Raw genomic sequence first — 18,664 nt, 5'->3', positions numbered from 1 at the left:
AGTGCCTAATATACTAAACTATAATACTTAATAAAAAAAACAAATATATGTATATTAAGCAAAAAAATCTGCCAATAGGGTAAGCTAAATTTTCTTAGTAAGATTTCTTACAAAAAGCAATGGCAAAGTCTCAAAATGTGTGAAGTAACACCTAAATCAAGCAAAAAAAAAAAAAGTCACTGTCTTTGGACACAAGAATCAGAATAACTTGATTGCTGCTTGATTGTGCTTATTTTGAGTTCAAATGACTTAAAATAAGGTACAAATTCTAAGTAGGAATGATTTAGATAATTATTCCTAAAATAAGCAAAATAATCTAACACTTACACAATGCTTAGTAAGACAAAAAGTCTTATCAGAGAAGAAAATAAGATTTATTGCATTAAATTTAGAAAATTTCACTCGCTAATATTTATTTTTTTGCAGTGTGGATGCAAAAAAATGTTAGCGATATTTTTGCGTCTGATACGATATGGCACAGCCCTACTTCCTAACTAAAGACGCTTCAGCATTCCCACTGATCCACAGCTCATACAGCCGTTACAAAACCAGCATGAACTCAATAGATCAGTCTTTCCTTTTTCTCCAAGCAGCTCTGTGAAGAAGTGCTCCATATGGAGAGGAATAACTCACGTGGAGTAACGTTATCGCTCAGCTGAGACCCGACTTGGATGCGAACGTTAGAAAACACCCTGAATTTATCGGAGCTCTTGAGCACAGAGATGGCTCGTTAAGATTTAGGGAGTGGGAAAGAAGGACATATTTAGTCCATTACAGCACCCATCTAAACACTAAGTCAAAACAGCCTACAAATATTATAATTCTCTCTCATGTCTGTGGGTTTAATTCAGTAGTTGTTCAACAACACCAATCTGCATCATCTACAGCTCTGGAAAAAAAATAAAGATCAGTTTCTCTGATTTTGCTATTTATAGGTCTATGTTTGAGTAAAATTAATATTATTATTAATATATGTTTTATTCTATAAACTACAGACAACATTTCTTCCAAATTCCAAATAAACATATTTAAATAGTCATTTAGAGCATTTATTTGCAGAAACTGAGAAACGGCTGAAATAACAAAAAAAGTTTTCAGACGTCAAATAATGCAAAGAAAACACAAAGTTAATATTCATAAAGTTTTAAGAGTTCAGAAATCAATATTTGGTGGAATAACCCTGGTTGGTTTTAATCACAGTTTTTTTCATGCATCTTGGCATCATGTTCTCCTCCACCAGTCTTACACACTGCTTTTTTAGCTTGATTCTATTTTTTAATTTGGTAAAAAAAAAAAAAGAAACTCATCGTTTTTAAGTGGTATCTTATTTTTTTCCAGAGCTGTATGCTTTCAAAAATGTAAGACTAGTACATTAAAGGCTTTTTTATATACAGATTATTAAATTTAACATTATCAATGTAATAGATTAATAGTTAATAGCAATTAAATCAAGTTTATACCCAAATGTTCTGTGAAAGTTATGCATTATTACAAAATTTTGGAAAAGGAAACAAAATGAAAAGTCATTCAGATTTCCTTACACTACAGTTTTAAATTATATTTAAAAGAGTGTAGTTACCCGCAGTATTTTAATAAACGTGTTATTTACAGTTTAGAAATGTCAGACCAGACAAGCACTGGCCTAATTAATGAGAACCATAAATCTTACGCCACCCCACTAAAGCCCGCCACACATCCGGGAGAACAAACACACCAGACAGTTCTGGTGCCAGACTAGATCGATTCTGAGCCCCATTCTTTGATAGCTGCAGACATGCCCTGGTGTGGAGATGTTTCCTCATGTCTCACCTGAAGACTGGTAACAGTAAGGCGGCGCGCATCGTCTGAAGGTGCCATCACGGGCACCAGGTAAGGGCTTTCTGGGATGTGCTCTTCGTTAAACTTCACGGACACCTCGTAATCACCTGCAAACACACAGTGAAACATCAGCAAGGTGTGAAAACTGAACTCTACACCAGAATTATTCAGAACAAAGGATTCAGTCAACTCTAGAACTATATACCAGGTTCATTAGCCACATAGGAAACACCACAGGATCCATCCTTCCTGTCCTCAAACGAGATCTCTGCACGGCTGGGACCCTCCACAGCGATGGACAGACCTCCAGCTCCGGCCTCACGCGTCCAGATACTGAACTCAGCTACAGCGTAAACAGGAAATTTAGATTAGAATTTTAACAAAAGGAACTTTGAGGCTACCTGCGACCTACAGTTTATAGTAAATACAACAATAAAACAATGTAAAAGTGCTACAAAATGAATCTACTGAGTATTTTAAGGCAGCTGCTACTTGGTTGATACAGTATACCAGGTAGTTTCTATGAGGTTATTGCTAGGTGGTTGCTTTGATGTGAGTATAGGAGACATATGGTCATTATAGAGCAGTACGGGACATATATGGTCATTATAGAGTAGTATAGGGGAGTATAGGACACAAGTGGTTATTATAGAGTGGTATCGGAGAGTATAGAACACATTATGTCATTATAGAGTTGTATAGGGGAGTATAGGACACACGGTCATTATAGAGTAGTATAGGGAAGTATAGGACATATGGTCATTAGAGCAGTATAGGGGAGTATAGGACAAATTTGTTCATTATAGAATACTATAGGTTTACACATTCTGTTATTATAGCGTAGTATTACAGAGTAGTATAGGGGAGTATAGGACACATATGGTCATTATAGAGTAGTATAGGGGAGTATAGGACACATGCTGTCACTATAAAGTAGTATAGGGAAGTATAGGACATTGTCATTAGAGCAGTATAGGGGAGTATAGGACACATTCTGTCTTTATAGAGTTGTATAGGGGAGTATAGGACACATGCTGTCACTATAAAGTAGTATAGGGAAGTATAGATCATTGTCATTAGAGCAGTATAGGGGAGTATAGGACACATTTGGTCATTATAAAGTACTGTAGGGGAGTATAGAACACAAATGTGTTCTATGTTTATACTCATTATAGAGTAGTATAAGGGAGTATAGGACAAATTCTGTCATTATAGAGCAGTATTACAGAGTAGTATAGGGGACTATAGGACACATGCTGTCACTATAAAGTAGTATAGGGGAGTATAGGACACACGGTCATTATAGAGTAGTATAGGGAAGTATAGGACATATGGTCATTAGAGCAGTATAGGGGAGCATAGGACAAATTTGTTCATTATAGAGTACTATAGGTTTATACATTCTGTTATTATAGCGTAGTATTACAGAGTAGTATAGGGGAGTATAGGACACATATGGTCATTATAGAGTAGTATAGGGGAGTATAGGACACATGCTGTCACTATAAAGTAGTATAGGGAAGTATAGGACATTGTCATTAGAGCAGTATAGGGGAGTATAGGACACATATGGTCATTATAGAGTAGTATAGGGGAGTATAGGACACATGCTGTCACTATAAAGTAGTATAGGGAAGTATAGGACATATGGTCATTAGAGCAGTATAGGGGAGTATAGGACACATTTGGTCATTATAAAGTACTGTAGGGGAGTATAGAACACAAATGTGTTCTATGTTTATACTCATTATAGAGTAGTATAAGGGAGTATAGGACAAATTCTGTCATTATAGAGCAGTATTACAGAGTAGTATAGGGGACTATAGGACACATGCTGTCACTATAAAGTAGTATAGGGGAGTATAGGACACACGGTCATTATAGAGTAGTATAGGGAAGTATAGGACATATGGTCATTAGAGCAGTATAGGGGAGCATAGGACAAATTTGTTTATTATAGAGTACTATAGGTTTATACATTCTGTTATTATAGCGTAGTATTACAGAGTAGTATAGGGGAGTATAGGACACATATGGTCATTATAGAGTAGTATAGGGGAGTATAGGACACATGCTGTCACTATAAAGTAGTATAGGGAAGTATAGGACATTGTCATTAGAGCAGTATAGGGGAGTATAGGACACATATGGTCATTATAGAGTTGTATAGGGGAGTATAGGACACATGCTGTCACTATAAAGTAGTATAGGGAAGTATAGGACATATGGTCATTAGAGCAGTATAGGGGAGTATAGGACAAATTCTGTCATTATAGAGCAGTATTACAGAGTAGTATAGGGGACTATAGGACACATGCTGTCACTATAAAGTAGTATAGGGGAGTATAGGACACACGGTCATTATAGAGTAGTATAGGGAAGTATAGGACATATGGTCATTAGAGCAGTATAGGGGAGTATAGGACACATTTGGTCATTATAGAGTACTATAGAGGAGTATAGGACATAAATGTGTTCTATGTTTATACTCATTATAGAGTAGTATAAGGGAGTATAGGACAAATTCTGTCATTATAGTAGTATTACAGAGTGGTATAGGGGAGAATAGGACATATATGGATATTATAGAGTAGTATAGGACACATTCGATCATTATAGAGTCATTTTGGGGAGTATAGGTTTAGTATAGGTATAGTATATGGTTGCATAGTGATTATATACGATTGCATTAAGTATAGTGAGTATAGGGGAGCAGAGCAGTATAGGGCAGTACATGGAAGTATTAGGCATTGTTTATGTTTATTAGTTTTATAGCTAAATGTTGATAAAAAGGTTCCCAATACTGTTTTTAGCTACATACTTGACATATATGCCTATGAGACCAAAACATATAAAAGTCTGTTTTATAGATTTTTGGTTATTAGTCTAATAACTCCAACAGGAACCTAAACTAACAACCATTAGACATCAAAGTAATCATGACTGATTTGTAGAAACTGTTTAAACTCGCTATATATTTTTGCTGAAATATTTATTTAGGTGTAATTCAACAAACTGTAGCCACACAGTCATTCATTTATTACACAGTATTACAGGTAAATACGTGTTAAATAAATGTGACGCTGGCGGTATTTCAGTACCTGGGACACCGATCTCTGCTCTCTCCAATCCAGGGCCTCCTGCTTTCACTTTATTGGCTCCTCCCTCTCCAAGTGGCCCCACTGTGAACTGGAAGGGGCTTCCAGGTACGTGCTGCCCGCGGTACTTCACGTTCACAGTGTGCACGCCCATCTCGTGAGGTACGAAGCGCACGCAGTACGTGTGGTTGCCCACCTCCACGATCTCAGCAGGCTCCACGCTGCCTGAAGGACTGGTGACCTGAGCCGACATGTCGAGAGCATCGATCTCTGGACAGAAGAAACGGGAGGAGGAGGAGGAAGAGGAGGAGAGGAGAGAGAGATGGAGTGGTGATGAAGGGGTAAACTGTGCAGAGAGGAGGATAAACTGAGAGAATGTAGATGCCAGATCAGACTGTAATCAGATCAGTGAGGAGATAATGGGCACAGCAGCTTTGCGATGGGAGGAGGAGGAGTGTTTCCACTCAGCAGCTCGGATGGAGGGATACGGCATTCTTTAACAGGGACGTGTGGGTGTTGTGTGATGTATCTGCGGATCCTCAGACTCAGGCTTTGCTTTGCAGGATGAGGCGATGAATCTGCAAGCCATATAGCATATCAGACAGCCGAGACTGTACTCAGATGTTTGAAGGCTAAAGGAAGCATTGCGTAACAAACTGGAGACAGCAGCAGCAGCTACATACACTATATACTAGTGCAGCTCAAACAATTCGAATATCATTGAAAAACTACTTTATTTCAGTAATTCAGTTCACCGATTGTGTGATTGAAACTTCACACTAGACCTCAAGCAGCTTAGACTGTGTGTCTCTCCACTCTTCCTCCAGACTCTGCTCCCTTGATTTCCTTTAAATGAAATGTAAAATTTACTGATGGTCAGTGATGGTTTGGAGAGACATCTGCTGGTGTTGATCCACTGTGTTTTATTATCAAGTCTAAAGTCAGTGCAGTTTTATTTTCCCACAAAATCTTACAGCACTTCATACTTCCCTCTGCTACTGACAACTTTTATAGAGATGCAGATTTCATTTTCCAGCAGGACTTGGTACACTGCCCACACTGCTAAAAGTACCAATTGGTCTTTTATACATTATCCTAATTTTCTGTGATACACTTAAAGAAATAAAGGCTTAAAATAGATCACTCTGTGTGTAATACAGCTACATAATATGAGTTTCACATTTTGAACTGAATTACTGAAACAAAGAGTAACTTTTTAATGACATTCTAATTGTTTGAAATGCACTTTGAAATGAAGTGTCAAAATGGGAGAGCCGATAGACCTTTTTTGTTTTTAAACAAGCTCAAGTTCAAGTCATGCAAAGTCAAAAAGGATCACCGTTTCATATTTATAAATGGAGGATTTTTTTATTTTGGGGCATTTATATTGTTCCATTCATCATTAAAAAACATCAGATTTGTGAGATTTACATAAAAATAAGAAGTCAAAAACGACAAATAATGAAAGCAGGTTTTAGCATTCTATAGGAGTGAATATGTTTTTTTATCGCACCTGGCAGAACTTTTTATTTAGTACTTTTAGGTTGCCAACTAAAGGGGGTAAACTGAATCAATAGAATATAGAAGCAAATCTTAATATGGGTGTGATAAATAATATATTGAACCATCACAGAATTGTTTTGCAATATATTTTCAGCCCTAATAATTAACGGGCAAGGGAAACGCTAGGCAAACATACTCCTCTTTATGTGTACAAAGACAACACACACACACACACACACACACACCCAAACACATGCAGCAAACAAAAGCAAGCGCTTTCTGCCAACCTCGTCGTCCACATGCCCAGCGCTAACAACGCACCCTCCTGCCCAGAGGGCCTCGCCCTGGCTGCCGGCGCAATCCTCACTATTCTCACAGTGAAGCGCCGGACCCTCCGGGGCAGGGGAGAGCCTGAGGGGGCCTGGGCTCTTCTCCCCAGCCACAGAGAGCAGCTAGAGCGGTAAACTCCACGAGAGAGCTGCTCCCCCGCCAGAGTCAGGAGGAACCAGGTCACTGAAGATCACAGAGAGAGAAAAAAGAAGAAGAAGAAGAAGAAAAGAGGGAAAAAGAAAGGGAAGAGAAACAGTGAGGAAGACAGTAAGAAAGGCAGTAAGTCAGGTGTAATTACAGCAAAGGTGGAAAAGGAAAGAAGATCAGCAGGAGAAGACACAGGTGCATCTCAAAAAATTTTAATATCATTGAAAAGTTACTTTATTTCAGTAATTCAGTTCAAAATGTGAAACTAATTTAACCGTTTATTTATTTTATTGTTGATGATTATGACTTACAGCCAATGAAAACCCAAAAATCAGTATCTCAGAAAATTTTAATATTATATAAGACCAGTTGGTGTTTTTGGCAGTGTTGGCAGTGTGCCAAGTCCTGCTGGAAAATGAAATCCGCATCTCCATAAAAGTTGTCATAAGAGTGAAGCATGAAGTGCTGTAAGATTTTCCAGAAAAACACAGCACTTCATGCTTCTTCCCTCTGCTACTGACTACTTTTATGGAGATGCAGATTTCATTTTCCAGCAGGACTTGGCACACTGCCCACACTGCCAAAAGTACCAATTGGTCTTATATAATATTCAAATTTTCTGAGATACTGATTTTTGGGTTTTTGGGCTATAAGCCAAAATATTCAACAATTAAATAAATAAACGCTTAAAATAGATCACTCTGTGTGAACTGAATTACTGAAATAAAGTAACTTTTCAATAATATTCTAAAAGTACCAAAGTACCAACTAGTCATAAATTTGGTTGTGATTTTTGGGTTATCATTGGCTGTAAGCCAACAAATCAACAACAATAAAATAAATATAAACGCTTAAAATAGATCACTATTTGTTGCACATTTTGAACCAAATTGCTGAAATAAAGTAACTTTTTAATAATAATATAATTTTTTAAGATACAACTGTATCTAGAAAAGAGATCTATTACATGAAATAAAGTATTGGAAAACCTGTTTACTCAGCGTTTCTTCTGAAATCAAGGGCACAAAAAAGTTACCAAAGGATTAACTGTCGTCGGACCAGGGTTCAGTAGATCCATGGCCATTTTCACACCTGATGTTTTGGTTTGGACCCTGTTGATCTGCGCTCTTCTCTCTGGGCGAGAGAAGAAGTCTGACCTAACTCAGTCAGTACATCATCATCTCGGACCATGGCGAGAAAAGCCCTGTGTGGCCTCACCGTTCCATTACAATGCTCATTACTCACAGCAAACCCGCCATTACATTACAACCCTCGTTACCCAACACTGATTCTAACCGGGGGAGAACTTTGAGCTCACATATGGCTTCAGCTCAGACTCACAGTCTGAACCTAACGACCCGACAAAGAGCAACAAGTGCTTATGAACTACGCGAGATAAACCTGAACTAGAACATGTGTAGAGAACAACCACCCCAACCACCCAACTCCATCAACACACCCCGAGCCCTGACACGAGAGTCACCAGTGCACTGCAGTGATCACGTGCACTACACACAGCTTTATCAGCTCAGGTGACGTCATTCCCTAATATCCAACACTGCCTCCATATGGCTTTACTTATTATAGAGAGGAAAAAAGAGAAAAAAAAGTCATTTTTCGGAAAGATCAGAGTGCCGAGCAAACAAAACGTGCCTGCAGATATAAATCCTAACAGCTGGTCTTGCTGTGTGATTTTACAAACACAGACAATAAACTGCTTGTATCCTAATTTTATAAACTAATCAGCTAGGGGTTTTTTTTATCCCCCGCATTTTCTCTTAATTTAGCTAGGCCAACTACCCCACCATTCAGCTGTTCATTCCCCATCTCAAATGATTCCACAACAAAAGAAGAAAGGTAAAGACTAGCACATGCCTCCTCCGACACATGTGAAGTCAGACTTTGCCTCTTTTCCAACTGCTGCTGATGCTGTAGCATTACCGAGTAGCATCACAGCGCTAACGCTCGGAGGAAAGCACAGCAGCGACTCGGTTCTGATACATCAGCTCACAGACGCAGCCTTGTGCTGATCCACATCACCCTAGAAGTGATGAGGAGAAAGAGTGCCATCTACTGTACCCACCCAGAGAGAGAGCAAGAACAATTGTGCTCTCTCAGGACTCCGGCAGCTGATGGCAAGCTGCATGACTGGGATTCACCGCTGAACCACTCGGAACAGCCAGGCTTTTTTTTTTTAGCATTTCTACAAAAATTAAAAATACAATCTTGATGGAGATGACTAGCTGACATTCTGTCTTGGTGGAGAAGACCAACGCGTGAGGAGACACTGTGGTCAGCACCAAGATTAACATCCAGAAAGACTTGCGTCATGGTATGGGGTGCAATTTTACAGCGTTTATGCTCAGGGTTCATGTTTTCTGGGTCACTTTCACAAAAACATTTGATTTTCTCACAAATTAATCCACATTAAAAAGCACAAACATTCTGGGTGGTAAGTTTTCCAACAGCTGCCAAACAGCTTGCAGATCTACGTGGGAGTTCTGTGAACATGTTTCTGTGATAGAATCACTTACTTAAGAGTCGAGCTGTTGCTCTGAAAGTTGCAGAAATTGAGAAGAAGCCTTTAGTTTCTAAATCTTTAAACTTTTTACGTGATATTGGACACATTAAACCTGATACAAGGCGACTCCTGGTATAAAGCAAGATTGATATGCTTGGTGGTACAGTACATTTTACTGATACTCGATATATCAGAACACAATTTGTCTATGACAATGCTTTAGTCCAGTAAAGGAGTGGAGAGGAGAAACGATAGGATTTCGGCTCTTGCTCATGAATATTCATATACGTAAACATATCGCCTCTGATCGGCTAACAGCACTGCGAGGGAGTTAGAAACATTTTAAAATAGACATTTACACACTAATAACAGTCTTAGCAATGTCATATGTTAATTTTACAACATGTGTAATAATTCCCTGCTAAGTGCAGTTCAGCCACTGACCTAGTCTTAGAGTCTCTCAGAGTAAAACACCAAATCCACCGGAGATCCTATTTAAACCTATGTAAAAACACACAGAGGTGGGTAGTCCAGGTCCAGAAACTACAAATCCAAACAAAACCCTGGGGTAAATTTTCACTTACTAGACCTGGACTACCCACCTCTGCCATGCTGTTCCTAGAGCCAAGGTGGATGAGGCCATGAATACTAATTCACGGGTTGACGTAGACACAATGCTTTTCCTGATTTACTCGTTTTTCTGAATATTTTTTTTTAGGAAAAGTTTCATGTTCAGCATCATTAACAACTCAGAGACCTGCTGTATTTCACAAACAACAAGAAAAAGTGGATTTAAGCGGAAGGAGATCTTTAAAACATACAGGGACAAAAAGACACAATCTTTCCTCACCTGGAATCTTCAGGTTAAGGTCACAAACGCTTCCAACTGAGGCTACAGAGGCGGCCTTCTGCCGACGGGAGATGCTCTCACGGATGCGTCCTTCTCCTGTTACCTTCACACTGAACGGACTTCCTATAAACATGGCAACAAAAGAAAAAGTGTGGAGAAATAGTATATACAGTCTGAGTTTAATTTATCTACAAGGCAGAGCAGCTACTGTAGGTAGAAGTGTCTAATATAGACGTTTAAAAACTCCAGCAGCACTGCTGTTTCTGATACATGAGTGGATTTTGAAATGATATTGTACATTCAGACTCACCAGGGACATGATCCTCAGCAAACCTGATGGACACTATGTAGGTTCCAGGCTCGGTGGGACAGTAGGAGACACCACAGGTCCCATCATCCATGTCCTCGGTCTGAATGTCCACTTTGCTCGGTCCCTCGATAGACAGAGCCAATCCTCCATAACCTGAGAGAAAATTTATTAAACATCAGTTTTAGCAGAAGATAAAAATATTTAACAAGGGTTTTAGAACTAATAGAAATTAATATGGTTGTGCATTGCAAAGCTTTTGTCCAAAGTTTGGGGACATAAAGACATTCCACCATCCGGCTACGCCTTAGCAGTGTCTTAGCAACCACCATGAATACCATAGCAAAAATTTTGCAATCACCTGACAACCACATAGCCACACCAAACAACCAGCACAGATACCAAAGCAACACCTTAGCAATCACCTGGCAACCGCTTAGCCACACCATAGCAACCACCAGAGATACCATAGCAACACATAAGCAAATCACCTGACAACCACAAAGCCACACCACAACAACATCACAGATACCAAAGTAACACCATAGAAACCACCTGACGACCACTTAACAACCCCTTAGCAAGCACCACAGACACCATTACAATAACTTGGCAACCACTTAGCAATGCCATGGCAACCACCACAGATACCATAACACCATACCAAACACCTGGCAACCAATTAGCAATGCCATGGCAACTACCACAGATACCATAGCAATACCTTAGCAATCACCTGGAAACACTTTAGCAACACCATAGCAACCACAACAGATACCATAGCAACTCTTTAGCAGTCACTTAACACCATAGCTACCACCACAGATACCATAACACCATAGCAATCACCTGGCAAGGCATTAAAAACACCATTGCAACCACCAGAAGATCACTTAGCAATGCCATAGCAAGCACCAGACACCATAACACCATAGAAATCACCACTTAGCAATGCCATGGCAAGCACCACAGATACTAAAGCAACACCTTAGCAACCCCCTACCAACCACTCAGCTCCCATAATGGTGGTTGCTATTGTGTTGCTATTTTAGCACTGCAACCATTCTGTGTAACCATTTCAGCAAATGCACTTTTATAGTTATTATTATTAAACGATTGAGAAAACCTGTCAATACTCTCGACTCCAAGTGAACGACTAGCATTTATTAGATTCTTGGGGGAAACGTTTAATCACTACGATCCAGTCAAGTCAAATAAAATTAAATTTCCAAACATTTAAAATTCCCTTTCGTCCGTTCTAATACAATATGCTGGTGGTTTAAGCAGCGCTGTGGTTCCAAGAGTCTGTTCTCTACCTCTAAATCCAACCTCCAGTCACTTGGATCCTATTCTAACCAATTAAGTTCATTTGAGGGTGTTAAAAAAAATAACACTAAATTATCCATAGAAGAGCCAGACGTTTTGGCAGGAGCCGCTCGTTTAGCACTTACGCATTTCAGCATGCCGGAACCAGGAACCCCTGAGATCCTGTGAAAGTGACTAAACGCCATTTAATTAGGTGGCAGCGGCCCAAGAACGTCGGGCGGCGGAGAGGCCTGGGTTTAAACAGCGTTCCTGTCAGAGTCACTCAATTAACTCCTACAACTCAAACACTTCACTGTACCAGAGCTACGAGAGTCAGACAGGTCAAACGCTTCCTTACATACTGAAAAATACCACAGACCTCCTGTAACACAGACCTTCAGAACTGAGACACTCCATCAAACGCTGGAATAGGATGGATTTCTGTTGGAAGTTAAAACTGAAAATATTGTCTAGGAACCAAAAACAGCTGCTTCCCTCAGTGCAGCGTCTTTTAACACGTACGCTAAAAAGCTCAGACCCAGTTCTGAATATATATTTAAAATAACTGAAATAACTCAACATAACTGATTAGTTATAACTGAGTTTATCCAGGTGTGTCAATGAATTAAAATAATCTGAATATCAATATTCATCAATTAATTGCGGAAAACCTAACTTGTTCTTTTCACAAAATTCAACTCATCATTTCAACGTTACTTTTTTTTTTTTTTTTTTTAACTTTTTTTTTTATTTAATCTGAACTTGACAGTAGTGACGCTCTCTTTACATCGCTAAATAAAAATGCTAATGCATCACCAGGCTAAAAGGTAAACTTTCGATTTTTACCACAAAATTAAAAAAAAAAAGTCGTCAGAGAGGAGAGGACAATATTCTAATTGCTTTACTAATAAATTAATTTATTTCATGTCAATAATTCAGTTTAAAAGGTGAAACTCATTATATAGAGTTATTACATACAGAGTGATCTATTTTAAGCCTTTATTTCTTTTATTGTTGATGATTATGGCTTACAGCCAATGAAAACCCAAAAATCAGTTTGAGAGAAAATATTATTATATAAGACCAATTGGTACTTTTGGCAGTGTGGGCAGTGTGCCAACTCCATGCTTCCCTCTGCTGACAACTTTTATGTACATGCGGATTTCATTTTCCAGCAGGATTTGGCACACTGCCCACACTGCCAAAAGTATTTTCTGAGACACTGATTTTTGTTTTTTTATTGGCTGTAAGCCATAATCATAATAATCAACAATAAAATAAATAAACGCTTAAAATAGATCTCTGTCTGTAAAACATCTATATAATACGATTGACTCTGATCTAAAAGAAAACGTGTTCCTAATCATCTGGCAATATAAACCTGTCAGCAACCCTCTACCGCTTTCTCTCACATAAGAACACGTGTATTTTTTTTTTTTTTTACCAGCGTCTCGCGTGTCCACCACAAAGTCGGACATCTCAAACGTGCGTCCCTCCACCAGCCCCTGCCCGAACACCTGCACCCTGCCGGCGTCTCCGATCTCAGACTGCACCACCATGATGGTGATGGGGCTGTTGGCCACATGCCTCCCGTTCTTCTTAATGCTGACCAGGTGCTCTCCAACTTCACGAGGAATAAAAGAAATACCTGAAAAAAAAAATGAGAAGAGCAGTGAAGGTTAGAGATGATCATAAGCTGCTGCAGCAAAACCTCAGCAAAATATACTAATATTTGGAAGAAACTCAAAAATACCTTTTTTATAAAAGCAAACAAATTCCATAAATCATATAGAAAATGATATATACAGTAGTGTTGTCAGTGTGAACACATTAGTGCATTAACACAATCTGGAAACTTTAACATGTGATTCATTTGTGTTTTAAAGAAAATCATATTATAAAGTTTACAGGGTCTGTTGATGTATTAGCGGTTTTGTGCAGTGATATAAAACACTACTGTTAAGTTAATAAAGTCTATAATAAAGATTACTTTAACCCTCCATGGCAGTGTTTCCCTCAGGCAACAAACCAAAACTTGCTTTAGTAATTGTATTACTTTCATATTTTTTTATATAAAATACATATACATACATAATAAATATATATATATATATTTTTCCCATATATATATATTTTCTTACATAATATATATATTTTCCTTTATATATATATATTTTTTAAAGAAGACTTGTTTTGTGACATACACAGACACACACATATATATATATATGTCGCAAAACAAGTCTTAATTAAAAAAATAAAGAGAAAGAACTAGGTTTAACATTTGATAAGAGGAATATAATGTTCTAATATCTTCATTAGATATCTTAAATGCCTTTAATATAAGATAATAAAATATATGTATATGTGCTTTAACATGTAATGAAATATATTAAGTAAATATATTTTACTATACTATTTAAATATACTCTAAATTAAATTTTTTTCCATTTATTTATTTATTTATTTAAACAATGTTTTTCATTTTGTTGCCTCACGAGAATATTGTGACGTCAGACCTCTTTTTAAACTTTGATTGTCCTTCCCCCCCCCCTCCAAACACAATAAAATGCATGCCACAGAGGGTTAATATAATAGAAAATATTTTTTAAGGGATTGAGTACTGGAACACTAATATAATATAAATAAAATGTAACATTTATAATATAACTGTCAATTTTAGAGTTTTTTTTTTTACATTAAAAATACATTTTTAAAAGCCAAGAAGAAAAACAAGTACTATTAATCAAACCTAATGACAAAATATTGTTGTAATTTATATAAAAAATTATAGTATACTTTACAGTATAAAGACGTAATTTGCAAATTGCATTAAACTGAAAGCTTTTCCAATTAGCAATAGTAAGAATCACCATTATTTAGTAGATGATTAATGAATAATATATATTTTTCCAATGTAAATGTTTTTTATATATTAGATCTTTTCACCGATGCGGTTGTTGGGCTGGCGTTTGAGCAGACAGGGCTCGTCTCGGCCTGATGGAGCTTTAATGCTGGCTGTGAGTAAACTGAGGTCTGTTTCAGTGATGTCCAACGCGAAGTCTGCAGCAGAGCCCAGCTTCACCTGAGACCTCCTCTTATTATCCTCTACAAACAAGATAAAACAACACAAAAACACACAGAAAAGCATGAATAAAAACTATTTTATAAAATAAAGCATACAGAGAACATCAAGAAAACAGTCCTAGATCACTATAGAATTACAAAGTACTTTAAAATTAAATTATATAGATGTGTTACACACAGAGTGATCAATTTATACGAGTTTTTTATTTTTTATTTTATTGTTAAATGTTGTTATAATTTCAGAAAATTTGAATATTATACAAATAAGACCAATTGGAACTTTTGGCAGTGTGGGCAGTGTGCCAAGTCCTGCTGGAAAATGAAATCCACACCTCCATAAAAGTTGTCAGCAAAGGGAAGCTTCCAAATGAAATGTAAAATTTACTGATGATCAGTGATGGTTTGTTTGGAGAGACATGTCTGTCATCTGCTGGTGTTGATCCACTGTGTTTTATCATCAAGTCTAAAGTCAGTGCAGTTTTGTTTTCCCACAAAATCTTCCAGCAGCACTTCATGCTTCCCTCTGCTACTGACAACTTTTATGAAGATGCAGATTTCATTTTCCAGCAGGACTTGGCACACTGCCCACACTGCCAAAAGTACCAATTGGTCTTATATAATATTCTAATTTTCTGAGACACAGATTTTTGGGTTTTTATTGGCTGTAAACCACAATAATACATCTACGGTATATAAAAGTAAAAAGTGAGTTTCACATTTCACATTAAACTCTAATTCTTTTGAGATGCACTATTAAAAAACAAGTAAGTGGTCATAATGTTGTGGTTGATCAGTGTTGTGCGTGCTCACCTGTGATGCGAGCAGTGAAGGGGCTGCCAGCTATGTGTTTTTCATTGTAACGAACCAGGATGTTGTAATCTCCTGGCAGCGTCGGCAGGTACGTGACGGTACAGGTGCCATCCTTGTTGTCAATGCAAGTGATCTCCGCCTTTGAGGGGCCTTCAATGGCCAAGTCGAGACCACCTAGAACAACATGATATAGAATCTTCATCAATTAAATGATCATTTAGCCAATAATTTACAACAATTTACAATAATTTACAATGATTTCTGCAAACCTGATTTAACAGGATTTGTTTTAACACTCTCTGTAATGAAATGTACAGCTGGATCCGTGTTTAAGCACTGTTAATTCCCTCGATGTTAAAAAATAAATAAATAATATACTGTTGATAGGATACGAAAATTACAATAAAATATGATAATATATCAACTAGTGCTGGGCGGTATGAACAAAAAATTCAAAAATACTCCGTTTTTGAGTATTTAAAAGAGATATTTCTCAAAAGCTCTGTTGCAAAAGTTAGACACAAGTTTAAATTAAAGTCAAATTACAATAAGTCATTATTGAAGCCATTAGAGGCATTTCAATATTAAAATCAGCCACAATTCCCTTCTTTCTCCAGTTAACAAATGCTAACAAATATTATTCTTCAAGCTACAGTTTTAATATATTTAAAAGGGCTATAGCTACTGCTCTTGAAGTTTTTCTGCACCTCGTATCCAAGGTTTTAGTAAGTATCATCACTTGTGCACTTTTGCATTTTAATGTTTTGAGGTCTAAAAGGTGTTTTAATATGTTGCTTTGATCGGTTATATATCTGTTATTATCTATATATACAGCTCTGGAAAAAAAAACAATTAAGAGAGACCACTTCAGTTTCTGAATCAGTTTCTCTGATTTTGCTATTTATAGGTTTATGTTTGAGTAAAATTAATATTGTTGTTTTATTCTATAAACTACAGACCAACATTTCTCCCAAATTCCAACAAAAAAAAAAGTCATTTAGAGCATTTATTTGCAGAAAATGAGAAATGGCTGCATCTTTTTTTTGTTATTTCAGAGCTTTCAGACCTCAAATAATGCAAAGAAAACACAAAGTTCATATTCATAAAGTTTCAAGAGTTCAGAAATCAATATCTGGTGGAATAACCTTGGATTTTGTTCACAGTTTTAATGCATCTTGGCATCATGTTCTCCTCCACCAGTCTTACACACTGCTTTTGGATAACTTTATGCTGCTTTAATCCTGGTGCAGAAATTCAAGCAGATGTTTTTAATTTGGTAAAATCAAAGAAAATCATTTTAAGTGGTCTCATTTTTTCCCCAGGGCTCTATATACACTATGTGCTCACCTTCTGCGGCGTCCTCGGTGTAGATGGTGAAGGTAGCCGGTTTGTTGGCGACGCCGTACACGAGGCCTGGCCCGTAGGCCGTCACGTTGGGGCTGTTGGCGTTGTTGACGTAGAACTGCAGAGGACTCTCTGAGGAACAAACAAAGAGCACACTGAGGGGGTTGTCACTGATCTATGTCAGTCTGGATATAAAAAAAAAATGTTCTGGTGATTGCACAGGTGTTTCGTGTGAGTGTAAAAGTGATAAATCACTGGGGCGGGCTTTATCCTGAGGTGAACTTACTCCTGTGTACACATGCAGCACTTTTTATAAAAGAGCTGAGGTGATAAATATGGAGGGCTGCTGATTTTTCTGACCTTTTCTTTGCAAGAACGAATAGGGGTCACCCAAAAAATAAATAAATAAATAAATCACAGCACTTGTGACGTCTTGTTAAAGAAACCCATTTTTAAACAAAAAGAGGTGTACCTTGTGAAAAAGAAGTATACTTAAGTTATGTTATTTTGGAACCAATAATTTGTACTTAATTACTACTTATTTGTAATTAAAATGATATAAATTTGCACTTAATTCATATTAAGTATACTTGTATGTTATTTTAATTAAATACTTAAATTAAATTAAACAATGGCGGAAATAACATACGACAAGTATACTTAATATGAATTAGGTGCAAATTTATATCATTTTAATTACAAATAAGTAGTAATTAAGTACAAATTATTGGTTCCAAAATAACATCGTTATTTTGTTAAAATAACATTCTTTTTCACAAGGTGTAGCATATCCAGTCCAGAGCCCGTCAGCAGCGTAACGTCAAACAATAGACAATGGCTATTTTATCCAGCTCTATTGTTCACTCTGAACAGGATATCCATGAGTGCAATAAGTCAGCCCTGAGTCACTGTTTACCCCGAGCAAATTACAGCCCATACTGCAGAAGAGGCGTCCACCAATACACATCAATAGTGAATCAAAGGCGATATCAAGCCTCACTGCCTTATAAGGTAAAATAACTGCGTTGGGTGGGGCCTGTAGGGCAGGTCTTGTAGGCATTATGTTCAGTATTTAATCCCTGCTGTATCAGGTGACTGTGTTTGATAGGTGACTGGAATAATGTTAATGTTAAAGCGGCGCTCGGGTACAAGTCTGCACACGAGCAGCTCCACTGTTCCTGTAGTTTACAGCCTGACATCACCTCAACATAAACGATCACAACCCAAATTACATATATCATATCCTCTCTTCTCTACTGTACTGTACTGTTCTCTCTCTCATTTTCTTCTAAAAAAAAGTATTTGTCAAATTTAACCACTTAAACATCAGTTCTTCATTTTTTAATGCGTCTGCATTGTAGATTCATCCATTGTAAAGTCATCCAAACTATAAAAAAAAAAAAAAAAAATAAAAATAAAAATAAAAATAATAATATATATATATATATATATGGAATTATTTACTAACAAAAAAAGTGTATATATAAAAAAAACAGAATGTTTTATATTTTACATTATTCTTTAAGTAGCTCCTCTTTCTTAGA

The 18,664-nt window shown here is 37.2% G+C and overlaps 1 protein-coding gene across 3 annotated transcripts in view; it reads right to left on the bottom strand.

Moving 5' to 3' along the window:
- LOC103028460 (filamin-B) overlaps positions 1–18,664 on the bottom strand; it is a 126,954-nt gene that overhangs the window by 11,890 nt on the left and 96,400 nt on the right. For all 3 annotated transcript variants that reach the window (XM_022682249.2, XM_022682248.2, XM_022682247.2), the window contains 9 exons: positions 17,124–17,252; positions 15,777–15,950; positions 14,829–14,987; positions 13,324–13,527; positions 10,578–10,730; positions 10,268–10,390; positions 4,920–5,186; positions 2,024–2,161; positions 1,810–1,925 (listed from right to left, as the gene is read on the bottom strand). In XM_022682249.2, coding sequence (XP_022537970.2) covers positions 1,810–1,925; positions 2,024–2,161; positions 4,920–5,186; positions 10,268–10,390; positions 10,578–10,730; positions 13,324–13,527; positions 14,829–14,987; positions 15,777–15,950; positions 17,124–17,252 — 1,463 coding nt within the window. The remainder of the gene's footprint in view (positions 1–1,809; positions 1,926–2,023; positions 2,162–4,919; positions 5,187–10,267; positions 10,391–10,577; positions 10,731–13,323; positions 13,528–14,828; positions 14,988–15,776; positions 15,951–17,123; positions 17,253–18,664) is intronic.

The sequence above is a fragment of the Astyanax mexicanus genome, chromosome 24 (assembly GCF_023375975.1).
Source record: "Astyanax mexicanus isolate ESR-SI-001 chromosome 24, AstMex3_surface, whole genome shotgun sequence".
Taxonomy (NCBI): domain Eukaryota; kingdom Metazoa; phylum Chordata; class Actinopteri; order Characiformes; family Acestrorhamphidae; genus Astyanax; species Astyanax mexicanus.
The sequence above is the reverse complement of the archived record's forward strand: the minus strand, read 5'-3'. Positions and strand labels throughout refer to the sequence as shown.